The sequence below is a fragment of the Micropterus salmoides genome, unplaced genomic scaffold, assembly GCF_014851395.1.
Source record: "Micropterus salmoides isolate LMB-PRFRI ecotype aquatic unplaced genomic scaffold, ASM1485139v1 Ms_hic_scaffold_18, whole genome shotgun sequence".
Lineage (NCBI taxonomy): Eukaryota > Metazoa > Chordata > Actinopteri > Centrarchiformes > Centrarchidae > Micropterus > Micropterus salmoides.
In genome coordinates this window covers 22,703,506-22,730,501 of record NW_024040928.1, presented here as the reverse complement: position 1 = coordinate 22,730,501, position 26,996 = coordinate 22,703,506, and the positions used below count along the sequence as shown (strand labels likewise).

Here is a 26,996-nt window from a genome sequence, read left to right as displayed (position 1 = left end):
TACATTTGTAGTTATATTTAAGGTTAAACACACACATAAACACAGACAGTACCTCCTACCCATGCCTCCTACATGTACACTGGTGGTTTATGTTATCTTTCACCTTTTCAAACAACTCCACGCTGACCTGCACTTCCTCTTCTCTCAGCATCTAAACTTGATCTTGAATGACAGACAGAGTGGAAAGTACCTGACTTTACTGACTCTAAGCTAAGCTGTGTGACCGATATAGCAGTTCAATCAGGGGCAGTTTTTGGGGTTGGATGAAACTTTGATGATACCCAGGGGGGAGGGCTGAAAAGAGAACAGGATGTAGCAAACAATAAAACAATAGTGTACCAAAAATAATAAAATAAGCAGTCATACCAACCTAATATAGCAAATAAATGCATAATAGCAAAATGTATTATAGCTGTTTCCGATATCAGTGTGACAGATGGAGGTAAAAACATATGTGCACAGCAGGCACAGTAGCCGTTAGTCTCATCTAGATTATGTTTTGGATGTGACAGGATATGGAGAACTGTCCAAACTGAACATGTCTCAGCTTAAGCTAAAGCATAACAGCCTTTGGAGGACTAGCAATGTAAACACCTGCAGCAATGTAAACAGCTGCAACATTCTCCATTGGGCTCTCAGCTCATCTTAAAGCTCTAGACTTCTCATTTATTTTTATTATATTTCTTGTTTGTCTGCTTGAGTTTCGCTAGCTAACAGTTGTTATTACTAGAGATAGCTACTCTGGCCATGTTGGCCAAAGTAGCTATATCTAGTTGTAAAATTAATTTCAAACTATCTAACAAAGTCAGTTCTCAAAAGTAAATAAAGACATAGTCAGCAACCTTACCTAACAGTGGTGAAAAAGAAAGAAAAAGAAAACAAGTTGATTCCTTAAGCATTTACCAAAGCATTGCTATTTCTATGTTATTGTATTTTTATTTTTTTTACCATTTCCTTGTGAGTCTACAGAGGTGTGATTATCTTCATAGTGAAAGAGGGAAGTGGAACAGATGTAGCAAATATATGCACTCAACCAGAGACGTAGAGGAGACATGCCACTTTAAGAATCCTCAATACAACTCTTTAGGGAAAGCCCGTAACGCCAAAGATGGCGGTTGTCCCGGTTTGACTCAACTCATCTCAACTCAACTACACTCCGGTGACCAGTTTATTAGGTACACCTATCAAAAACTAATGCAGGCTAATACAACAGTCCTACAATAAATGCTATCTCCATGAAGGTTAAAATGTTTAGGATTTGTTGCTGTTTCTAGAGAGGTGTTGACTGAGAGGTGTGGAGAATTATATAGTGTTATACTGACAGGTGTTTCTATTGGAGCTGCAACTAACAATTATTTCCAATATCTATCTACCTAATCTGTGGGGTATTTTCTCAATTAATCATTGTATATAAAATGTCAGGAAATAGTTTCTAAAATGCCCTGTACAATTTCCCACAGCAGATACGTTCTTCAAATGTAATGTTTTGTCTGACCAACAGTCAAAGATATTCAGTTTATTATCAAGTATGATAAAGAGAAGGATCAAATTCTCAATTTAAGCTGAAACCATCAAATGTTTGGTGTGGTTGCCCGCCAAAATGACAAATATCAATGAGGTAAGCAAAATAACAGAAACACCTTTTTGTATAATGTAATACAAACCAACAACACTAAATTACATCCTCAGCTTCATGCATTTTTGAGAGATGTTTTTAGATTTTAATACAACAGAGAAAAAACGAGACACAAAAATTGCAGAATCTTCTTTAACTAATAGTTAAGTCAGTTAAATCTTTGTGAATATCCAGATTAAGATTATGGTTTAATTAAAGGTTTGTCACTGCAGTAATCCAACTAGTTTTATATTATTTGTTAGGTTATTTTAAACTGCGAGGTTCCTAACACCGTGCAGTACACTTCATAGAGTTCATTAATATACACAAGCTCGGATACTTGCAGCGTTAGTTGTAACATAAAATCTATTTTCACTTTTTTAATCTACCAGCTGCAACTCATGACACTTTTTTTCAAACACTGCAAACACAACCACAATATTTCCACAATGTCTCTGTGACCTTTGTAGTTTGGACGCAAAACGGAAACACCAAAAGAAACCAGACTAAGCTGCATGTATGCCGAGATCAAAACGAAAGCTCTGGTTAGAAAGTCGTGCTTAGTCCAAGTTAAGGTTTTACATGACAATTCCAGCAAATATAGGTTAGCTTTATTCTCTGGATACAATCTAACTATCAGTGTGCATGAAAGGTTTCATTATTCATATCAGTTGACATCACATCAGACTGTTACTATGAGGGGATTTTTATGTGAAAGCATTACATAAATGTTGGGAAAGGTGCCAATATATCTCCTTAGTCCTACTTTGAAATGTCTGAAAAGCCTCAAGCACAACACACACACACACACACACACACACACTAAAAAAACCCAGCTGCTCCGCACATGGTTCCGGTGGCAAAACAAAAAAAGAAAGAAGCGAGGGAGACAGGATATAAGGCATCCTAACAACTAAACAGCAGCCAGAAAAAATAAGAAACGGGTGTGAAGAAAAAAAGTGGGAAATAGTTAAGGACTATTAAACTAATCCACTTATCCATGAAACTATTAGTATTACTGTAATAATATGTGTGTACAGGCAAGAGTTATTGTGTGTAAATGTGTGTGTGTGTGTGCGCGTGTTTGTGTGAGAGAGAGAGAGAGAGAGAGAGGGAGTTAATGGGTAACACACTGTTTGCAGGGAAAAAGGCTATTATAAGTTTGTTCCACGAATACTACATGTGAATACTGCTATACTGTAAATGTTACTACAAGTGCTATCATGAACATCATCTGTAAGTATTACCTTACCTACTCTCATTACTATGGCTACTAATACTACTAATATTATATAACTAATGCTACTACTACTTCTATCATTGTATTACCACTACTACTACTTTATACATTACTACTACCTGCACTACTACAACTTCTAATTAATTCTGATCACTATTTTGGCACTATAATAATAATAAAATCAGTTGCTTTTTCAATCCAATAGAAAAAGAGTATTCCTTTGGGGACACAATTTGAAGTAGGAAAAAAAAATTGCAATATATCGCTATATTTTCTTAAATCGCAATTGTATCGTGACATAAGTATCGCGATAATATTGTATCGTGGGGCCTCTGGTGATTCCCACCCCTAGCTAGGACATCTACGTGCAGCTGAGCAGAGCCACACAGGTTAGCTCCGGTTAGCTCCTACTAGCTAACCCTCCCAATTTTCACGAGAGACTCACAAATTTCATTGTCCTCTTACGGGTCACATTTCTCCCGAATTATGACAAGTGTTCAACTTTCTGTCCTTTTCATTACGGTTTCTCGAGCTGTACAATGCAACTGCCCCACAACTGACTCCTACTCACTCCCTACTACTACTAGCAATACCACTACTTTACTACTGCTACTGGTACTACCAATACTGCTACTTCTAAAACTACTACTACTGTACTCCTACTGCTACTGCTGTTACTACTGTCATCACAAATATTTACTACCGCTTCTGGTACTACTAATACTGCCACTACTACTGCCACTTATGCTAACTACTATAATTGTACATCTACCACTACAGCTAGCACTTCTACAAATATTGCTACTGCAATTACACTAGAACAATTTTGCTACTACAACAAACACTACTTTAACCACTACTACTTTTATTAGCTACCTTACCTTTTATACTACAATCACTCATGTTACTAATACTCTACTAATATTCTCTAATAATTCTGTAAGATTTACTACTGCTACAAGTGCTAGGACTACTATTGTACTACTATGATTGGTGGTGTTACAACAGCTACAATTAGTAGTGCAGTACTAACACTACTTACTAACTTCATCTGCAGCCATAGGTGTTATATGTGTATATCAGAGGGTGATGCAGGAGTGGATTTTCACTCCTGTCCCATCCGGATCAGAAAATAGTACTTATTATTATCAAAACTGTATATTTATGTATGAAAACTAAATCTATGAGCCCACTTTAGTTTAGTATTTTTCCTGTCCCCTCCCAGACCCGTGATGATTAGTGAAATTGACTCCCATCCCACAGGAATCCCGTGACCCTCAGATTTCCCCCAAAAATGTCAGCCTTTAGTGCACGTTATGTGTGTGCTTAGTGTGTGTTTAGTGTGTGTGACAGGACCCACATTAATCCTGCCTACCTTGTCAGAGCTCAGACATCAAAGCATGATCAGACCTGCTCTCCTGCACACATGAATGCACGCGCGCACACACACACACACACACACACACATAAACACAACTTTCCTAAACCTAAAACACTTTTTCTCCTTAAAATGTAATGATTTACATTATGGGCACTGGAATATTGTCCCCATAAGGGAGGCGAGTCCCCACAATGTGAATAATACCTGCCCACACACACACACACACACACACACACACACAGATACCACAGTTGGGGTTGTTTGATCAGCAGTATTGACTTGCTGATTCCATCAGAGTTCAGTCGGCATAAAGACACACAGACACACAATGTGAGTGATAAGAGGATGAATGGAGAAAGAAACATGGAGGAGAGTTGCTGCCAAAGACATGAAGTCATTGACAGTGAAGAAATATACAGTATGGTGTCATTATAATAATATTGCAGCTTTGTAACACCACTCACAGCTCATTACTGCTGGCCTAAAGTGGATTGGAAGGTTGCCAGTTTTAACCCCCAGTTAAGCTCACGCAGAGCAAGTAAGTCACACTTTCACTTTGTGTTAAAGTAACAGAAGTTCCCAAGTTTCTCTGCAGATGAGGTCAGTGAACAAATAAAAAAAAAACGCAGCTGAAGTGGGAAAAATGCGCAAACTTTGCTAACATTTGCTCCTAAACACGCACACTTATGAATTTCGCCTTCTCGCCATTATAGCCACTCTGTAGTTTTCATACTCTGCCCTGTGTTCAGTGCTGGTTCCTATTTAAAAAGATGTGTGACCAGTGATCAAAGCTCTCAAAGGAAAAAACAAAGGCATTGAGCAAGATAAGCTACATAAGCTATATTTCTATCCAACATGGTATATTATTTTATTCTTTGAATGGATGTTAGGTTAAATCTAGTTAGCTTTGTTTCTTTTTTGTCAATATAAAGTTCTCTGTGACTTGCTCATGATAAATATGTTTATAAATACAGAACTAATTGACTTGTGTCTGTTGATCTTCTAAAGTCTCTCTCACAAGAAAAAAAACAGAACTTCACACGTAATGACACGTAAATAACTAACTAAAACCTTGACAACAAACAACTTTAGAAAAAATCAACAAAATATGTGCTAAAAACTGTTATTACAACTTGGGTTTTTCTTCCACAGCTCCGGCCATCGCAAGAGTAATTGCGAACATGGCAACAAACATGGGGGAATAACACAATAATACAGATTTAAAGCGAGCCACTAGTTTTGCCAGATTAGCTACCACATTGCTAATAAATCCCCCATTGTACGGGTAAACAACTAAAGCAAGTATAGTAGGTCAAAGTAGAACCAGGAAGTTCAGCAGTAAGCTAACGGCCCTTTTGGGTAATAACTCTAGCATTCTGGTTGCCTAAATTTTACTACCTAACAGACCTGCTGAAGCTTGTTGCCCTTTGGTGATTTCAATGTTATCATAACCAATAGAACTTATAGCAAGAGGTTTATTACATTAGTTTGAATAAAACATTAATGTTAACTTGGTAACCGCAAGGATGTGGAAAATGTCAGGGGATGGAGGCAGACTGACAAGTGAAAATGATGAAAGGGAATCCCTGTCTCAAAGTAACACGTAAACATAGAAGAAAAGCGACAAATGGAATCTGCTGTGAGTGAGTGAACACACTCAAATGTAACACTTCATTAATGCAGTAAGCGTGTCCTCAGATTTCTGCGTGTGCTTCTGTGTCATTAGGAACAGCTGAGCTAATTGTGTTTGCCACTCAGCAGCCAGCAGGTGTGAATGCATAAATATGAAGCAAAGTGTTCCTGGAAACAGTGCATGCATGTGTAACATATCTTCTCAGCATAGAGAGCAGGGAATTTTGTATAGGTGAAAAGATAATCAATCACTCTGCCGCAGTGTAGAGAATAAAAGGCTGATGACAGCCGATGATTACAGTACTCACAGGAAGCAGCTGTTTGCGTTTCCTGCCAGGACGACCCACTCTGCGCTTGTTGCGGGGGCTCGCTGGCGTCCCCTCCTCCGGACTGTCCTGGTCTGCTCCATCTTCACCCTGGCCAATTATAGAGAGGCTACATCAAACACTGAGCCAATCAAATGACTGTATGAAGTTATAATTGATGCCAGCAGTGAGGTCGCTTTAAAGCAATAATGATTCAAGGAGACGTGGTTAAGAAACACTCCGGGAGAGAGACTGGAAAAGAAGGATTAAATGAATAAAGGGCAGCACATAATTGCAAATAGTTATATTTGCAGTTTTTAGAAACAAATATTTTTTGCACATTTTACAGCTTTTCACTAGAAGAGAAAAAGCTGAACTGAAGACCAATTTAAAAACAAAGATCTCAAAACCCAGTCAAGTTGTGACCGAACAAAGCAGTTTCAAACTATGAAGGGGCGAAATATGAAACAAAACCAGTAAATTATATGTTTGCAGGCATAAAATCCAGCTGTGTTTAGTAAAGCAAAGTGGGATGCATGTTGTAGTACATCTAACCCTGCTCTGGAATGATCTAAGCGTGGTGGGTTTGCAAACTCTTACAATATAAACAAATATGACAAATTTATTGTCTTTTGAGGTCTTTCAGAAGCCTGTGGGAACCTTAATAACTTAATACCATTCTGCACTGCCTTAAGTGAAGCTTTGAACCTAAATGAATTCATCTCAGCAGTTTGTCCCTCTGCTCAGCTCACAGCACAGCACAGACAAAGTGGTCTGATACAGCAGTAGAGTTGTAGAATAGCAGTGGTGTAATTTTACAGTGATATATATATAAAACAAAAATAGCAGGCCGCACATGTATCGACTAGACAGCGTGTGTGTTGAGGCTAAAGCAACGTTATAAAACAAATTTTAAAGGCTTCTAACCAGAAGGATTGCCTGTATGAGGGAAGATAACATCTGCCTACATCTCTTTCAGTCTTTACTTTGTTTGATATTTCATTGTCAAACTACAGAATCCTCCTTATGTTATGTCAGCTCACTGGTTTACAGGCCTTTTTGCAGACGTGCATGACTTGAGCCTGGAGCCAGAGTCATGAATTTGATGACTTGACTTGACAAAATCAAAAAAGATAATATAAATAATATATAACTCCACTGAGTGACTTGATATCCAAGTAAATAAATTTAAAATGTTACAAAAAATGTGCAGCAAATCAACCCTTCATTTTCCTGACAACAGATACTATACTTCTGACAGCAGCCAATCACGTTGCGTGTCCTGGAGGAAGGTTTCGCATTGCGACTGCCACACAAATGATAAAACGTTGTGTTATGATATCCAGACGTAAAGACAAAGGCAAAAAAAAAACCTTATGGCAACATGCCAAACATTCAGCTCAGAAGTTACAAATAATTTTAATTGTATTACACCAGCACACAGAGGCACATAACCATTTTACTTTTAAATATTATATATATGTTTTTTTAAAGTGGGGATGCACCTATCTGACTTTTTCTCTCCAGAGTACCAATTATGATGCCTAAACTCAGGGTATCTGATACCATGAACTGATCCGATATCTGGCATATCAATAAGGCAACATTAGGGACTGATGTGGCACCAAAACTTAATTTGGCTGTCTATTATAACTAAATGAATGTAACTAATAGCAAAAAGACAAAATTTTATAATGACATAGATGAGGAAACTATATTTAATGTCAAACAGTCACTTCTAGTTGATATCTGATCCACTTAACAAGTATCTGTATTTGAAAACACTCAATACCAGCTGTCACTCTGCTTAAACACACAAATGGCATTACCTTTAGTAAGAGACACATAATGACTTTGTTAGGAAAAAACAATTACGTTGTCACTCCTTGCCTTTTGGTGTAACAATGGTTGGTGTTTTATTGTTTTATTGACAAAGATAAGAAATTAAAGCAGGCAAAAAGAGCCACTATAGATACTGGCTTGAGAAGATGAGATTTCCGAAAAGAGACATGGGCCAATCAAAGTATTTTATCCCTGAGCAGTAAAAGTGCTCTTTCCCACACAGTAGTAGTCTCTGGGTAGATGCAACCCCCTCCCCAATAATTTGAGGGTCCAACCATCTCCGAGTCAGATCCTCACTTTCTATTTTTACATTGGCTCTGGGCAAGATTTGAGTTACTGAGAGTCTCAGGTCTGTGCGAATTTTTTATTGGACCCCAGAGGACACGAGGTAGAGCAGAAAAAAAAAAGCAGCACATGCAGCATTTTTATTAAGCAGTCAAAATTTGAATGTGGCTTCTTTATGTGAGATGCCTGTTACTTTAAGAGTACTGTATTTTAGACCGGAGGCAGGAATTTGCCAGCCGCAGTGATTTTAACTATAGGCCTATCTATCGTACTTGAACACTCTCTATGTGCATCGCTGCCTCAGGCGGAAATTAAATAAATTTCACTGTTACAAGTGAGAAACATTAGACTCTTGTAGTGCCGAAGTGAACACATTTAAATGCAATAGTTAGGAAGAATATTGTTTTAAATCAGAGGTTGTCCAACTTGTTCAAAGCTTGTGTTAAGATAACAGAGGCACATGATCTATACGGGATTAAAACAAATGGGAGGCAACACACCAGAAAACTGTGAACTTTCTAGGTATGTTGAAATTTATTTAAGACTTTGGTATAGTTGCTGTTGGCCTCTGTATTTAATTATTTATTTATTTGGATGGATGGGGCCCTCTTAGGTTTGAGTAAAATAGTCAAGAGTCCTTTTTAGGTCAGATGCTCATTTTGTGACCACTGATGACCTCTAATGTAAACTGAAGACTGACCGCACCTCAGACTAGGGCTGCTCAATGTGGTTGAAAATACTATCACGATATAATATTCTCCAATATTGATATACAGTACATTATAATGTCTTATAACACCACTAATGTCGTCCTCCCTTGCTCTCCACTGTGTTTCCACTAAGTCGTCCTCCCTTCCTCTCCTCTGTTTCCACTAAGTCGTCCTCCCTTCTTTCCTTCCTCTCCTCTGTGTTTCCACTAATGTCGTCCTCCCTTCTTTCCTTCCTCCCTTCCTCTCCTCTGTGTTTCCACTAATGTCGTCCTCCCTTCTTTCCTTCCTCCTCTGTGTTTCCACTAAGTCGTCCTCCCTTCTTTCCTTCCTCCCTTCCTCTCCTCTGTGTTTCCACTAATGTCGTCCTCCCTTCTTTCCTTCCTTTCCTCTGTGTTTCCACTAATGTCGTCCTCCCTTCTTCTCCTCTGTGTTTCCACTAATGTCGTCCTCCCTTCTTTCCTTCCTCTCCTCTGTGTTTCCACTAATGTCGTCCTCCCTTCTTTCCTTCTTTCCTTCCTCTCCTCTGTGTTTCCACTAATGTCGTCCTCCCTTCTTTCCTTCTTTCCTTCTTCTCCTCTGTGTTTCCACTAATGTCTTCCTTCCTTCCTCCCTTCCTCTCCTCTGTGTTTCCACTAATGTCGTCCTCCCTTCTTTCCTTCTTCTCCTCTGTGTTTCCACTAATGTCGTCCTTCCTTCCTCCCTTCCTCTCCTCTGTGTTTCCACTAATGTCGTCCTCCCTTCTTTCCTTCCTCTCCTCTGTGTTTCCACTAATGTCGTCCTTCCTTCCTCCCTTCCTCTCCTCTGTGTTTCCACTAATGTCGTCCTCCCTTCTTTCCTTCTTCTCCTCTGTGTTTCCACTAATGTCTTCCTTCCTTCCTCCCTTCCTCTCCTCTGTGTTTCCACTAATGTCGTCCTCCCTTCTTTCCTTCCTCTCCTCTGTGTTTCCACTAATGTCGTCCTCCCTTCTTTCCTTCCTCTCCTCTGTGTTTCCACTAATGTCATCCTCCCTTCTTTCCTTCCTCTCCTCTGTGTTTCCACTAATGTCGTCCTCCCTTCTTTCCTTCCTCTCCTCTGTGTTTCCACTAATGTCGTCCTCCCTTCTTTCCTTCCTCTCCTCTGTGTTTCCACTAATGTCGTCCTCCCTTCTTTCCTTCCTCTCCTCTGTGTTTCCACTAATGTCTTCCTTCCTTCCTCCCTTCCTCTCCTCTGTGTTTCCACTAATGTCTTCCTTCCTTCCTCCCTTCTTCTCCTCTGTGTTTCCACTAATGTCGTCCTTCCTTCCTCTCCTCTGTGTTTCCACTAATGTCGTCCTCCCTTCTTTCCTTCCTCTCCTCTGTGTTTCCACTAATGTCTTCCTTCCTTCCTCCCTTCCTCTCCTCTGTGTTTCCACTAATGTCGTCCTCCCTTCTTTCCTTCCTCTCCTCTGTGTTTCCACTAATGTCTTCCTTCCTTCCACCCTTCCTCTCCTCTGTGTTTCCACTAATGTCGTCCTCCCTTCTTTCCTTCCTCTCCTCTGTGTTTCCACTAATGTCGTCCTTCCTTCCTCCCTTCTTCTCCTCTGTGTTTCCACTAAGTCGTCCTCCCTTCTTTCCTTCCTCCCTTCCTCTCCTCTGTGTTTCCACTAATGTCTTCCTTCCTTCCTCCCTTCTTCTCCTCTGTGTTTCCACTAAGTCGTCCTCCCTTCTTTCCTTCTTTCCTTCCTCTCCTCTGTGTTTCCACTAATGTCGTCCTTCCTTCCTCCCTTCTTCTCCTCTGTGTTTCCACTAAGTCGTCCTCCCTTCTTTCCTTCCTCCCTTCCTCTCCTCTGTGTTTCCACTAAGTCGTCCTCCCTTCTTTCCTTCCTCCCTTCCTCTCCTCTGTGTTTCCACTAATGTCTTCCTTCCTTCCTCCCTTCCTCTCCTCTGTGTTTCCACTAATGTCGTCCTCCCTTCTTTCCTTCTTCTCCTCTGTGTTTCCACTAATGTCGTCCTTCCTTCCTCTCCTCTGTGTTTCCACTAATGTCGTCCTCCCTTCTTTCCTTCCTCTCCTCTGTGTTTCCACTAATGTCATCCTCCCTTCTTTCCTTCCTCTCCTCTGTGTTTCCACTAATGTCGTCCTCCCTTCTTTCCTTCCTCTCCTCTGTGTTTCCACTAATGTCGTCCTCCCTTCTTCTCCTCTGTGTTTCCACTAATGTCTTCCTTCCTTCCTCCCTTCCTCTCCTTTGTGTTTCCACTAATGTTGTCCTCCCTTCTTCTCCTCTGTGTTTCCACAAATTTCTTCCTTCCTTCCTCCCTTCTTCTCCTCTGTGTTTCCACTAAGTCGTCCTCCCTTCTTTCCTTCCTCCCTTCCTCTCCTCTGTGTTTCCACTAATGTCGTCCTCCCTTCTTCTCCTCTGTGTTTCCACTAATGTCGTCCTCCCTTCTTCTCCTCTGTGTTTCCACTAATGTCGTCCTCCCTTCCTCTCCTCTGTGTTTCCACTAATGTCGTCCTCCCTTCTTTCCTTCCTCTCCTCTGTGTTTCCACTAATGTCGTCCTCCCTTCTTTCCTTCCTCTCCTCTGTGTTTCCACTAATGTCGTCCTCCCTTCTTCTCCTCTGTGTTTCCACTAATGTCGTCCTCCCTTCTTCTCCTCTGTGTTTCCACTAATGTCGTCCTCCCTTCTTCTCCTCTGTGTTTCCACTAATATCGTCCTCCCTTCTTCTCCTCTGTGTTTCCACTAATGTCGTCCTCCCTTCCTCTCCTCTGTGTTTCCACTAATGTCGTCCTCCCTTCTTTCCTTCCTCTCCTCTGTGTTTCCACTAATGTCGTCCTCCCTTCTTTCCTTCCTCTCCTCTGTGTTTCCACTAATGTCGTCCTCCCTTCTTCTCCTCTGTGTTTCCACTAATGTCGTCCTCCCTTCTTCTCCTCTGTGTTTCCACTAATGTTGTCCTCCCTTCTTCTCCTCTGTGTTTCCACTAATGTCGTCCTCCCTTCTTCTCCTCTGTGTTTCCACTAATGTCGTCCTCCCTTCTTCTCCTCTGTGTTTCCACTAATATCGTCCTCCCTTCTTCTCCTCTGTGTTTCCACTAAGTCGTCCTCCCTTCTTTCCTTCCTCCCTTCCTCTCCTCTGTGTTTCCACTAATGTCGTCCTCCCTTCCTCTCCTCTGTGTTTCCACTAATGTCGTCCTCCCTTCTTTCCTTCCTCTCCTCTGTGTTTCCACTAATGTCGTCCTCCCTTCTTCTCCTCTGTGTTTCCACTAATGTCGTCCTCCCTTCTTCTCCTCTGTGTTTCCACTAATGTCGTCCTCCCTTCTTCTCCTCTGTGTTTCCACTAATGTCTTCCTTCCTTCCTCTCCTTTGTGTTTCCACTAATGTCGTCCTCCCTTCTTCTCCTCTGTGTTTCCACTAATGTCGTCCTCCCTTCCTCTCCTCTGTGTTTCCACTAATGTCGTCCTCCCTTCCTCTCCTCTGTGTTTCCACTAATGTCTTCCTCCCTTCCTCTCCTTTGTGTTTCCACTAATGTCGTCCTCCCTTCCTCTCCTCTGTGTTTCCACTAATGTCGTCCTCCCTTCCTCTCCTCTGTGTTTCCACAAATGTCGTCCTCCCTTCTTCTCCTCTGTTTCCACTAATGTCTTCCTTCCTTCTTTCCTTCCTCTCCTCTGTGTTTCCACAAATGTCGTCCTCCCTTCTTCTCCTCTGTTTCCACTAATGTCTTCCTTCCTTCTTTCCTTCCTCTCCTCTGTGTTTCCACTAATGTTGTCCTCCCTTCTTCTCCTCTGTGTTTCCACTAATGTCGTCCTCCCTTCCTCTCCTCTGTGTTTCCACTAATGTCGTCCTCCCTTCCTCTCCTCTGTTTCCACTAATGTCTTCCTTCCTTCTTTCCTTCCTCTCCTCTGTGTTTCCACTAATGTCGTCCTCCCTTCTTCTCCTCTGTGTTTCCACTAATGTCGTCCTCCCTTCCTCTCCTCTGTGTTTCCACAAATGTCGTCCTCCCTTCTTCTCCTCTGTTTCCACTAATGTCTTCCTTCCTTCTTTCCTTCCTCTCCTCTGTGTTTCCACTAATGTCTTCCTTCCTTCTTTCCTTCCTCTCCTCTGTGTTTCCACTAATGTTGTCCTCCCTTCTTCTCCTCTGTGTTTCCACTAATGTCGTCCTCCCTTCCTCTCCTCTGTGTTTCCACAAATGTCGTCCTCCCTTCTTCTCCTCTGTTTCCACTAATGTCTTCCTTCCTTCTTTCCTTCCTCTCCTCTGTGTTTCCACTAATGTCTTCCTTTCTTCTTTCCTTCCTCTCCTCTGTGTTTCCACTAATGTTGTCCTCCCTTCTTCTCCTCTGTGTTTCCACTAATGTCGTCCTCCCTTCTTCTCCTCTGTGTTTCCACTAATGTCGTCCTCCCTTCTTCTCCTCTGTGTTTCCACTAATGTCGTCCTCCCTTCCTCTCCTCTGTGTTTCCACTAATGTCGTCCTCCCTTCCTCTCCTCTGTGTTTCCACAAATGTCGTCCTCCCTTCTTCTCCTCTGTTTCCACTAATGTCTTCCTTCCTTCTTTCCTTCCTCTCCTCTGTGTTTCCACTAATGTCGTCCTCCCTTCTTTCCTTCTTCTCCTCTGTGTTTCCACTAATGTCTTCCTTCCTTCCTCTCCTTTGTGTTTCCACTAATGTCGTCCTCCCTTCTTCTCCTCTGTGTTTCCACTAATGTCGTCCTCCCTTCCTCTCCTCTGTGTTTCCACTAATGTCGTCCTCCCTTCCTCTCCTCTGTGTTTCCACAAATGTCGTCCTCCCTTCTTCTCCTCTGTTTCCACTAATGTCTTCCTTCCTTCTTTCCTTCCTCTCCTCTGTGTTTCCACTAATGTCGTCCTCCCTTCTTTCCTTCTTCTCCTCTGTATTTCCACTAATGTCGTCCTCCCTTCCTCTCCTCTGTGTTTCCACAAATGTCTTCCTTCCTTCCTCCCTTCTTCTCCTCTGTGTTTCCACTAATGTCGTCCTCCCTTCTTCTCCTCTGTGTTTCCACTAATGTCTTCCTTCCTTCCTCCCTTCCTCTCCTTTGTGTTTCCACTAATGTCGTCCTCCCTTCTTTCCTTCCTCTCCTCTGTGTTTCCACTAATGTCGTCCTCCCTTCTTTCCTTCCTCTCCTCTGTGTTTCCACTAATGTCGTCCTCCCTTCTTCTCCTCTGTGTTTCCACAAATGTCTTCCTCCCTTCCTCCCTTCTTCTCCTCTGTGTTTCCACTAATGTCGTCCTCCCTTCTTCTCCTCTGTGTTTCCACTAATGTCTTCCTTCCTTCCTCCCTTCCTCTCCTTTGTGTTTCCACTAATGTCGTCCTCCCTTCTTTCCTTCCTCTCCTCTGTGTTTCCACTAATGTCGTCCTCCCTTCTTCTCCTCTGTGTTTCCACAAATGTCTTCCTCCCTTCCTCCCTTCTTCTCCTCTGTATTTCCACTAATGTCTTCCTCCCTTCCTCCCTTCTTCTCCTCTGTGTTTCCACTAATGTCGTCCTCCCTTCCTCCCTTCTTCTCCTCTGTGTTTCCACTAATGTCGTCCTCCCTTCTTCTCCTCTGTGTTTCCACAAATGTCTTCCTTCCTTCCTCCCTTCTTCTCCTCTGTGTTTCCACTAATGTTGTCCTCCCTTCTTCTCCTCTGTGTTTCCACTAATGTCGTCCTCCCTTCTTTCCTTCCTCTCCTCTGTGTTTCCACTAATGTCGTCCTCCCTTCTTTCCTTCCTCTCCTCTGTGTTTCCACTAATGTCGTCCTCCCTTCTTCTCCTCTGTGTTTCCACTAATGTCGTCCTCCCTTCTTCTCCTCTGTGTTTCCACAAATGTCTTCCTCCCTTCCTCCCTTCTTCTCCTCTGTGTTTCCACTAATGTCGTCCTCCCTTCTTCTCCTCTGTGTTTCCACAAATGTCTTCCTCCCTTCCTCCCTTCTTCTCTCCTGTGTTTCCACTAATGTCTTCCTTCCTTATTCTCCTCTGTGTTTCCACTAATGTCGTCCTCCCTTCTTTCCTTCCTCCCTTCCTCTCCTCTGTGTTTCCACTAATGTCGTCCTCCCTTCTTTCCTTCCTCTCCTCTGTGTTTCCACTAATGTTGTCCTCCCTTCTTCTCCTCTGTGTTTCCACTAATGTCGTCCTCCCTTCCTCTCCTCTGTGTTTCCACTAATGTCGTCCTCCCTTCCTCTCCTCTGTGTTTCCACTAATGTCGTCCTCCCTTCCTCTCCTCTGTGTTTCCACAAATGTCGTCCTCCCTTCTTCTCCTCTGTTTCCACTAATGTCTTCCTTCCTTCTTTCCTTCCTCTCCTCTGTGTTTCCACTAATGTCGTCCTCCCTTCTTTCCTTCCTCTCCTCTGTGTTTCCACTAATGTCGTCCTCCCTTCTTTCCTTCCTCTCCTCTGTGTTTCCACTAAGTCGTCCTCCCTTCTTTCCTTCCTCTCCTCTGTGTTTCCACTAATGTCGTCCTCCCTTCTTTCCTTCCTCCCTTCCTCTCCTCTGTTTCCACTAATGTCGTCCTCCCTTCTTTCCTTCCTCTCCTCTGTGTTTCCACTGTCGTCCTCCCTTCTTTCCTTCCTCTCCTCTGTGTTTCCACTAATGTTGTCCTCCCTTCTTCTCCTCTGTGTTTCCACTAATGTCGTCCTCCCTTCCTCTCCTCTGTGTTTCCACTAATGTCGTCCTCCCTTCTTTCCTTCCTCTCCTCTGTGTTTCCACAAATGTCGTCCTCCCTTCCTCTCCTCTGTTTCCACTAATGTCTTCCTTCCTTCTTTCCTTCCTCTCCTCTGTGTTTCCACTAATGTCGTCCTCCCTTCTTTCCTTCCTCTCCTCTGTGTTTCCACTAATGTCGTCCTCCCTTCTTTCCTTCCTCTCCTCTGTGTTTCCACTAATGTCGTCCTCCCTTCTTTCCTTCCTCTCCTCTGTGTTTCCACTAATATCGTCCTCCCTTCTTCTCCTCTGTTTCCACTAATGTCGTCCTCCCTTCCTCTCCTCTGTGTTTCCACTAATGTCGTCCTCCCTTCCTCTCCTCTGTGTTTCCACTAATGTCGTCCTCCCTTCTTTCCTTCCTCTCCTCTGTGTTTCCACAAATGTCGTCCTCCCTTCTTCTCCTCTGTTTCCACTAATGTCTTCCTTCCTTCTTTCCTTCCTCTCCTCTGTGTTTCCACTAATGTCGTCCTCCCTTCTTTCCTTCCTCTCCTCTGTGTTTCCACTAATGTTGTCCTCCCTTCTTTCCTTCTTCTCCTCTATGTTTCCACTAATGTCTTCCTCCCTTCCTCCCTTCTTCTCCTCTGTATTTCCACTAATGTCGTCCTCCTTTCCTCTCCTCTGTGTTTCCACAAATGTCTTCCTTCCTTCCTCCCTTCTTCTCCTCTGTGTTTCCACTAATGTCGTCCTCCCTTCTTCTCCTCTGTGTTTCCACTAATGTCTTCCTTCCTTCCTCCCTTCTTCTCCTCTGTGTTTCCACTAATGTCGTCCTCCCTTCTTCTCCTCTGTGTTTCCACTAATGTCTTCCTTCCTTCCTCCCTTCCTCTCCTCTGTGTTTCCACTAATGTCGTCCTCCCTTCTTTCCTTCCTCTCCTTTATGTTTCCACTAATGTTGTCCTCCCTTCTTCTCTCCTGTGTTTCCACTAATGTCGTCCTCCCTTCCTCTCCTCTGTGTTTCCACTAATGTCGTCCTCCCTTCTTTCCTTCCTCTCCTTTATGTTTCCACTAATGTTGTCCTCCCTTCTTCTCCTCTGTGTTTCCACTAATGTCGTCCTCCCTTCTTCTCCTCTGTGTTTCCACTAATGTCGTCCTCCCTTCTTCTCCTCTGTGTTTCCACTAATGTCTTCCTCCCTTCCTCTCCTCTGTGTTTCCACTAATGTCGTCCTCCCTTCTTCTCCTCTGTGTTTCCACTAATGTCTTCCTCCCTTCTTCTCCTCTGTGTTTCCACTAATGTCGTCCTCCCTTCCTCTCCTCTGTGTTTCCACTAATGTCTTCCTTCCTTTTAGTGACAGTGGACTGGTTGCTAAGGTGCAGAAACTGCTTAGCAACTGCCTCCGACGGGGCCGCTGCGCTGACTAAACATCCTGATGTCACTTCCCTGACAATCAGCATAGCAACCACCTAGAATGGGTAATGGCGCCTGTCCGCCTGATGCTCTGCCCATATGCCCGTGTCACGACGCGCACACACACACGTTCTTAACAATACAAGCCCAATCAATCATGCACTGAAAGTTCAAGTCAAATATAAACTGAGAGAGCTAGAAAACCACTCAACCAAATCCCTTCTAGTATGTGTCCACACACTAGCCATCCTGTCCATATATCTTTGGTCTATTTCTGTCTCCCGGCAGGTTATTTTAGGCCACTGCAGTCGCTAAGCAACCAGACTGCAAACCAGGCGGGCAGAGGAGGATCCCATCAGCAGCAGACAGCTTGTCCTCTTTCTTTCTACCCTATCCCCACGTCCTCCTCGCTGTCTCAGGCTTGTTTCCTGTATCTCCCTCCTCTTCTGCTTTTCTTTCTGTATTTCACTTTGAATCTGCTAATCATCAGCTGATAAAGCCGTTAACAGAACAAATACTAGATTAGACTAATTTATCTAGATTTAGCCTCTGTACAAAACATTAAACACATCAGTAGTACATGTCACTTTTACGCAATCCCATCGTTAAAATAATCAGTATTTACACATTTACATTTCATTAAAATAATCAGTGTTTACACAATTACAGGCATTTACAAATTCACATTACAACAGACTGACCAATCCCAAATACCGTTCCCCTAGTTATTGTCAACTGCTTGCAGTGTCGCGCGTGTGGGTGCTGAGATCGACCAGCTGACATCGGGCTGGAGCCAATCCCAGCCGACACTGAGCAAAAGGCGGGGCACACCCTGGACAGGTCGCCAGTCCATCGCAGGGTCACACATCTACAAACAACCACTCACACTCACACCTAAGGACAATTTAGAGTCACCACTAACCTAGCCTGCATGTCTTTGGACAGTGGGAGAAAGCTGGAGAGAACCCACACACACAGAAAGGCCTGAGACAACCAAGGTTCGAACCCACGACATTCTTGTTGTGAGACAGTGCAAACCACTGTACCTCCGTGCCATCCCACCTCCCTTAGTTATATTATACTATATTATAAATACTGTTGGTAGCTATGTCAGACAAACTTCAGTCAACAATATGGCGCCGTCCCTTTCGGGTTTTAAAGATATAAACAACACAGTCAGATTGCCAATGGTGGCTTTTACAGATAATTTTACCATCTTCAATATGTCTTTGTACTTTTTAGTACATGTTGTATACATAGGCACTTGGTAGTCTAATTTGCTAAAAACAAAGTGCTTGTCGTACGGTGTAAAGGCGTCTGAAACCTCCTTCCGATTTAAGAATCAGGGTCTGACTATTTTTGTACATTTCCAAAACAGACAATATGACAATCATGCCCATTTAGAGGGAAGTGACAAAGTAGGGCAGGGTTGAAACTTTTCCCTCAAGCCGTCTTTTTCCCTCTTCACACAACTGAATAAATTTTGAGCATACAATCTAGTGAAACTCAATACACACACACATATATATATATATATATATATACATAATCTGGTTATAGTAACTATTACCAGTTTAATGATAAACCATGGTAATATTCCAAATGGTTATTATTACCGTACACATTTAAATTACCATGATAACCCGGTTCGGTTACTGTGCTATTATAAACTCACGGCAAATACTGTCCAGCATCAACCAAAGTTAGCAACAGTCTCCAAGAAGCAGGCGCGCATGCACAGTATGCAATGTGGGTTTGTTTGGGTCACTGACAACACGGCGGAAGAGAGCGCTGCCGAGATTTTTCAGTCACTCTGAAGTCTGGTCATATTTTAGTTTTTATGAGAGCGCTGAGGGAAACTTGATTGAAGAAAATGACCTTGTAGTACGCAGGGTGAGTTAACTTTTAGCTTCGGTTTGTCTGTCTGACTTGCTAACAGCTTGTAAACTGAAGCTCTCAGTGTTAGCTGCTCTTGTAAAGACCCTACACGTTGTTCTTCTGCTGTGTGCGTCGTGTGTCTGCAGACTCTATTCGTCCACTGCACATGATAACACTTTACACAGATTACTCAACCAACCAGCATGTCATCCAGAGAAGGTTAAAGTCAAGGGTAACTTGACTTGGTTGAAGATACTAGAAGATGTTTCGTCCCTCATCTAAAGGACTTCTTCAGTTCTGCCTGACTGGTAGGGAAACTAAGTTATTTAACCTCAGTGGGGTTGTTTGCCAGGATTGTTGATACCGCTGGTTCGTTAGTATTCCTGGCTGTTGTAACGACAGTTATTATGGTCGTTAGGACTACCCGACTGAACGACCATCGTTGGCATCCTCACCTGAGGCCAATAGGTTATGTAACCTAACGAATGATACGTTTTACGCTGTAATGTACTACTCCGAGCAGGTTGGACATATGAACTTCAAAGCTGTCCCAGGAAACCCTTAACACATTGATGAGGCCATGTTGTAAAATTTCTGAATTTTCGGTTAACGGCTTGGCTGTGGCATGCGGTGAAGTGCCATGCTTCGCCATGACACAGGCTGTTGTTGTAACTTTACTGTACATGCTCAGATCTGTATAGATGTATTTTCATACCATTTCATCCCTAATATATATATATATATATATTTATTTATTTTTAAATGGAAATGTAGGGGCCCAAATAAAGGCCAATAAAGTTTTTGAGCTTGTGAAGTCATGTTCATAAATAATTATCACACCTGTGATTGTTTATCAAGTACAAATTTGGGATTTTATAGCCGAAAGCAAGTCTTTGTGTAACCTCTCCACTGATATTATTTGTGGAAACATTTTCATTAAACATTCTTAATTTCTTACTCCATCTTCTTCTAAATCTTTTCTAAACGTTCACAAACTTAATTTTGAGTTTTACAACAAATCAGTAGTACAGAAGATGTAATTTTTATGCAATCCTATCGTTAAAATAATCAGTATTTACATATTGACAGGCATTACACTGACATTTTACAAAAGGTGATATACAACTACATGCTTTGAAATTATTTCTGACCATCATTTCAGAAGCTCAAAAACATATTTAACCTTACTTGAAGACCAAATAAATGTCTTTCTATATTCAACATCTGAACTGTTACGTGTGATGAATCATAACATGAAAAAGTCAAACCTCACACACCTCTATTCTCTTTCTATCTCCTACAGTCACTTGCCATGTCTTCCACTCGGATTTCTCTCCAGGCTTTTTTGAGTCTTTCAGAGAGAGCTAAGTCTTGGGAAGTTAAAAAGCACAACGAACTCTAGAGTAAAAAAAAGAAAACTCTATATGGGGAAACTTGTACTTGTTGGCTCTTTGCCTGTGTGTGAATGTGGAAGTAAGTGAGTAAGACAGCTCTTTATATAGTAGCACTATTGCATGAACTTCAAACTTCTCACAGATTTACGAGGGCTGCCCTGGTCTCAGGGGGCCCAAATGAAAGGAGCCATTTTTCACTTAATGTGTGTGTGCATGCTTATTTATGTAAAAAAAAAAAAAAAGGCTGTTTGAGACTCGAAACCGTATACTTGTCTCACCTGCATGTGGTCAGGTGTGTGGAATGCACAAGGGTCTGAAGTAAATGTAAATAAATAATTTAAGTTTAATAATCACAGACACACACAGTCGCACTTGCCAGATTTTCTGTTTGTGTTGGCTAAAACAAGCTTAGAAGCCAAAGTAGTAGTGGTAATGATAGATGTAGTAAAAGTGGTGGTGGTTGTAATAGTATCTGTGGCTGCAGAAATAGCAGTAGTAGTAATGTAATATGTATAATAATAGAAGCAGCAATAATAACAATAATAGTAGTGGCGGTACAAGCGGTGGTAAAAGTTATAGGTGCAAAACTGAGTGTATTTATTTAAGTGCTTAACTTAAATAGACATTTTTTAGTACTGAAGTATTGGTATTTCCATTTCCATGTATTACACTCATTGGAGAGGACATGTTTTATGTGAAAACATTAATCTGACGGCTGTAGTTACAGCACACTTCTATACATTTATATGAGTTTGCAGAGCGCCGCTCCAATAATTAAACGTCTTTACATTATAATGAATTACTAATCACTTAATGGACTAATGTGAAAAAGGAATTTCATTACATTTGGTTTATATGCAAAAAATATTCATTAAAAAGGATCATGAGATTTGCCAATTAATAATTATATATATATTTCAATTCTTTAAAAGATTAATTATTGAATTTCAAAAAATCTATTTTAAAAGGCTTTTAAATTGTACTTTTTGTTATAGATAGAATCCACCCATTTTAATGGCTACAAAAGTACAGATATACTCAATATATATAGCAGATACAAGCAATACAGATGATACATAAATACACATATACAGTACATGTATTTCCCTACATAGATCCCCATATGTTATTTACTAATAAGTAATTTGTCTCCTGCTGATACATTTTCCATGTTGTGAACACTGTAATGTAAAGTGACACCATTGTTTTGGCACACTCTTGACTCCATACATTGCTAATACTTATATAATTTTTTTTTCTGGGGTATATTCTCCATTGTGGTACAACTAGTTGTACTCAAGTAAGACTCTTCATCTACTGTTGTGATAATAGCAGTAGTGACAGTACTTAGCAGCAGGATTCATTGTATAGCTGTAAAAGTATAGTAGTAAGTAAGTAGTAGTGATACATTTGTTTAAATTGAAATCATTTAAGATTTTGCCAAACAAAAACATTTAAATTTAAACTTTATTAACCACATATTTACACTCTCTCTCACCACATTTTTGGCTGTTTCATTCTCTGGTGTCTGGGGCGGCTCGGCAGCTGCAGGACTGTTGGACGGCATGGCAGGGAGCGGCTCGGTGAAACCAAGTTTTGAAAGTAAAAAATGGAGCAAATCAAAACATGGAAAAGGCCCTCAGAAGCACCAGGTGCAGCTTCATTCAATCTGTCTGTCTGTCGGTTGGGCTGTCGGTCACTCGGACGATCACTCGCTCGCTCAGTCCTCCCCCTCTCCTGGGGGAACAAACACAAAACATGACATGAGTGGATTTGTCAAATTTGAGTAAGAAATCATTCTCAGTATGTGGCTGACATATTGCTATCCCTTTTTTCTCTCTCTTCCTTAGTCTATCCACCTCTTCATCACTGTTTCACACAGACAGACAGACACACACACACACACACACACACACACAAAGCCCTGAGGTCAAGGCTGTACAACAGGTGTGTGTGTCTGTATTTGAGGGATCGGACCCCATAACATATTCAGTTTCAAAGCAGTAACAGGTTAACACACACACACACGCACGCACGCACAGGTGTCCTCAAAGGAATCAGCTTGGAATCTGGGTAGCTTTCAATATGGCTGTCACAGTGTGATTGATATAGCTGGATAAAACTGTCCCATTTCATTAGACAAAATGGCTGCTGTCAAACTGCAGGTGATGTCCAAAGTCAAAAAGAATTCCCTCAAACATAACACATATTGTATATATAACATACTGTATATATAAGATATATATATAACATAAGTGTATAAACAAGAAAAAAAAGACATTGAAGATTTGTTTTAATCTTGATTTGAGGTCCTAAATCTGTTTATCATATTGTTTCTTATTCTTAACAGTCTACAGCTGCATTTAATATGTATTTGCACCACTGATTCATTTTATTGATTAGTATCATTTATCTTTTTTGCCTTTTAGGACAGTAGATAGTAGAAGCAGACAGGGAACACCAGGAGAGAGAGGGGGATGACATGCAACAAAGGTCCCTCGGTGTGTTTTAAGGCTACCAGGATCCATTATCATCAACTGTTTAATCATCAAGCGTTTAATAAAAAAATTTATAAAAGTAATCCCCACCACAAGTTTCCAAAATCTAGGGGAACATCTTTAAACTGCTTGTTTTGTTTGACTAAGAGTCCAAAACCCACAAACATTAAATCTACGATGATATAAAACAGAGGAAAAACAACAAATCTTAAAATTCAATAAGTCAGAACGAGCAAATGATTTTGGCTTTTTTATGTGATAAATATTATGCCACCCTTAATTTGACATGATTCCTGGCAACCATAGCATACATGTTCTCGATGGAGCTAGTGCGAGAAAATGGAGGGCAGCTGTGAAGGAGGTGTTCAGTGGAGAGTCAGCCGTGTGTGACCTTGTAAGTACTTTAACTCATCTTGGCTCTCTTTTGTCTCACCACCCTCATTATCATTTTTTTGTTAAGAAGTTAATAAGTGACAAAACTATTGAGTAAGCGCAAAAAAAAATACAAGCTGTAATCGATTGTGAGGAGGGAACAGAGACAGATCTGTAAGAGCTGAACAAATTTTGAGTGTCCCCAAATTTGGTGAACATTCAATTTGATAAATGCTTTCTCAGTTTTTCCCCCCAGATGTTTTGGCAGGTTGTAATCTCCTGAGAGGGTGTTTACCAATGACAGGCAAACAGACTTTAACAAAATTAGCCTATATCTGGCTGTGAGGGTCATATCTGTTCCCACTTTAAGTCTTTCACACAAATGAAAAAGCTGAGGAGCACACAAGGAAGCCTAAAGTTACTTAGAAGGTGGCTTGAAGTCAATACAGTTTGCTCCGCTTTGAGTTTGCATGGAAACTGCCAAAAAGGCAAAGATGTTAAGATAATGAAGTAGAGACTGCTCACTCAAATCTAGATACACTACTCATCTTGGAGACTTAAAACTCTTGCTACATCCGATTCTGTGTCCAGAATAGTGTTTTTCCTTTACCTTCACCTGAACACAGGTGCCCTACTACAGGCCCTACTACAGGTGAATAGGGTAAAAATGTTTAACTAATAAATATCGCCATGAAACCACCCCAGGTGATTACTTACATAAGGACAGTTATTTTTGTATTACAGGTTTTCTGATATTTTATGGTGTAGAAATGATGCATCTTCAAATTAAATATGTGCTAATTTGCATATATTTACAGAACAGAAATCTGAACACTGGTTAAGACCAGGTTCAAAATTGTTTCATTTTGTTGACATTTTGGAGACAAAGGTTTTCAGAGAGGGAATTTAAAATATCTCTTTCAACAGTCAAAAAAAGTAAAATTTCACTATAGTTTTAGTAATAAAATGTTATATAAATCAGGCTATGAATGCTATATGAACAAACCCTCTGTAAAATCCTTATGATTCATATAGAATAAATCAGGTTCCTCTGGAAAATGTGTAATTAATAAAATTACCACAAAGTAATTGCTACACAGTGATTATTGGTTTGATACACCCCCTGCACTGATTTAGATCAGTGGTTAATCTATTGACCACGTCTTTGTTTGAGGTGCCCTGTTATACTTAATTGACACCTGACACCTACCTTTTCTTTTTGGAGTTGTGATTTTATTATATGTAAATAAATAAGCCTGACATCACTTGATTTTCACTGACATAGCTCAGCTGCACATTAGCATACACATTACGCCACACATGATGGCATTAGTCCAAGTAGCCTCCATTTCACTTACTTCTGCGTGAGCACTTCGGGTGTGAAGTTTTTGTGACAGTTTCTTTGCGAGTCAATTCAGGTGTGTGATTTGTTCTGACTGGTGTCAGAAACGGATCACAACTTGAACACAAAACGAGCTTAAAATACAAGGTTTCCACGTGCTTTAAAGAAAATTGGATCTCAGGCAGCAGTGATTTGGATTTGAGCACAGTGTGAGTGCAGCCAATATGTCTGGCTTTCCTCACGATGTATTGTACAGTATGTCACTCCTCACGCCGTGGCCTTACATCACCTACTGCGAAGACAACAGGCAGCCAGCCAGGGTTACCAGCGGAAAAATCAGGGTGGAAACTTTGCAGAAACGGGTGTACAGTATCCACCCTACACCCCCGGGGGCTCCCTGCACGAGCTTCAGGCACAAGACCAAGCAACTCCTTCAAGTTATGTGGACTTAGGTCAGCCACACACCTCACCCTACTATAGCAAGTCTGTAAACACTGATTCAAATTGTTTCGGTCTTCATGCAGCAGTGGTTTAAATTAGACCATAGTCAAAGGCCCAAGCAGAAGCCTGTGCTGGTGGGAGGAGAAATGGTTGCGCAGAGAAAAAGCGGCAGAGGTATGTCAAGGTAGTGAGAGTTAGGCAGTGATAAAACAGGAAAGTATGGGATTTAACTTCACAATAAAACCACAAAATATATAATTTTCTATCTTGTCATGCCATCTAAATAGCTCTTCATCTCTAACTCAGTCTTTTATGCTGCTGTGATATGTGATTTTCCTCTGATGATCAATAAAAACTTTGATTGAAAGCTGGATATTCTTTGCTTATTTTCTGAACCAAAAAGCAATACTATCCCAATTATGACATGATACAAAGGTGTTTTTTTACTCAAGTACAAAGTAACAAATTGTTAAAGGCAGGTAACTCTTATTTTTCAACTGAAACATCTAATTTTTAACATCTGCTGTCCATTTTCATAGAAATGTTAGTGAGCAGTAGCCAAGATTTTAGATTTTAATAAGGTCATCTGAGGTCATGTGTCTAATTCAACCTTCACATTGTGCCCATACACTCAGAAACCTTTGACCAGACACTAACAATTAATTTTATTATATAGATTTGCCATGTTTTATTTATTCAGGTACATTTTCTGAATGTTTTATGTCCCCAAATCTGTTTCAAAACCTTCTCCACACTACCAGGAATAAAATTCTCATGGGCAAATCATCATTAATTTTGCTGATTTTGCTGATTGTATAATGTAAAGTCCACTTAAATTCCCAGAAATAATACACAGGACATGACATGCCTTATCCTAAATGCTCCAGCTACAGTCCTGTCAAAGTACTGAACCGAGACTTAAATAAACTTTATTAGATGGTTGACAGAAAACGATTAAGAAACTATTTGGTCATGGATTAATTGTTTAAGCCATATTATTTTTTTAAATCACCGTTTCTAAAAGGAAAATAATGGTGAGTTGCAGCCCTACATCATCTTCAGGCTATAGAATTGAAATCTTTCACTAATACTAATTTTAGTTAAGGGCTTGCAATTTGTGAAATAGTTATTGATCACTTCAACAATACCTCTGTGATCGAACTGCTAAAAATCGTTTGATAAGTATTATCGCCAACCAAAATTTGTGTTTAGCTCATTGTATAACGTTCGTCAATGAGACTTTTATTTTTAAAGACCGCGCCGGAAGTGAGGTAGTTACTCCTGCCCCCTTGACAGAGCTCAGCTTTATGACAATTAATATTGGGAGCGACCTCACGCGGCCTTTACCGGACGGCCTCTCATAAACGCCGTATAATCCCGACGGGGGTGTGTGCGAGGCGGGCGGCCGGTGAGAGACACGTGTCTGAGTGTGTAGCGACGATAAGCTTTACTGGGTCAGGTAAAAAACACACACGGGGGCGCGTTTTAGACCGAATGCACTCAGTAACCTCGGCAGGCGCGCGCCCGCCCGCTCGCTCTCCGCGGAGGCGACGGTTCCGCGCGCTGATGTGTCTGTCTGCATCTGGTGGGTGAAGAGGACGGTGCGCTCCGGTTTAACGTTACCTGCTGGTGTCGGGGGGAGAACTGGGAGGTGGGGGTGTACGCTCCCACAACGTTTAACACACATACGTTATTAAATGGTATGTAACGGTTGCCGTAATTTTCCGCTAACCGTAAAAAAAAAAAAGAACTCACCAAGTTCACTCGCCCCGTTTACGAACCTCTCCGTCTTCACGCGCACATCATCTGCTAAAACTGAACCAACGGTTTGGCTCCGGAGCGCGCGAGCGATGACTTTAGGAGATGACTGTGGCTAACTTAACGGCTGTAACGGGTGCCGGTGTACGTTCACGAGCCATAATGTAATGTTTATATTTACCGTGTCGTCCGTCCCTCAGGCACACGGACCCTGATGGTCGTTGCTCTCTCTCCTCTCGTTCACTCTCTCTCTCTCTCGATCTCTCTCTCTCTCTCGCGCTCTACCGGGTCTTCTCTCTCCGCTGCTGGCTCGCGCTCCCCCCGCCTG

At 41.5% G+C, this 26,996-nt stretch overlaps 1 protein-coding gene across 6 annotated transcripts in view; it reads right to left on the bottom strand.

Moving 5' to 3' along the window:
• The window catches only part of LOC119908932 (DNA (cytosine-5)-methyltransferase 3A-like), a 67,991-nt gene extending 40,995 nt beyond the window's left edge, over positions 1–26,996 (bottom strand). For 4 of the 6 annotated variants that reach the window (XM_038726881.1, XM_038726885.1, XM_038726884.1 and 1 more), the window contains exons 1-3: positions 26,850–26,996; positions 21,756–21,994; positions 6,177–6,284 (exon numbers count right to left, since the gene is read on the bottom strand). In XM_038726881.1, coding sequence (XP_038582809.1) covers positions 6,177–6,284; positions 21,756–21,824 — 177 coding nt within the window. In that variant the 5' untranslated portion in view covers positions 21,825–21,994; positions 26,850–26,996. Of the gene's footprint in view, positions 1–6,176; positions 6,285–21,755; positions 21,995–24,485; positions 25,046–26,665; positions 26,808–26,849 lie in introns of those variants that run through there. The other 2 variants (XM_038726883.1, XM_038726882.1) reach the window with 2 other exon arrangements.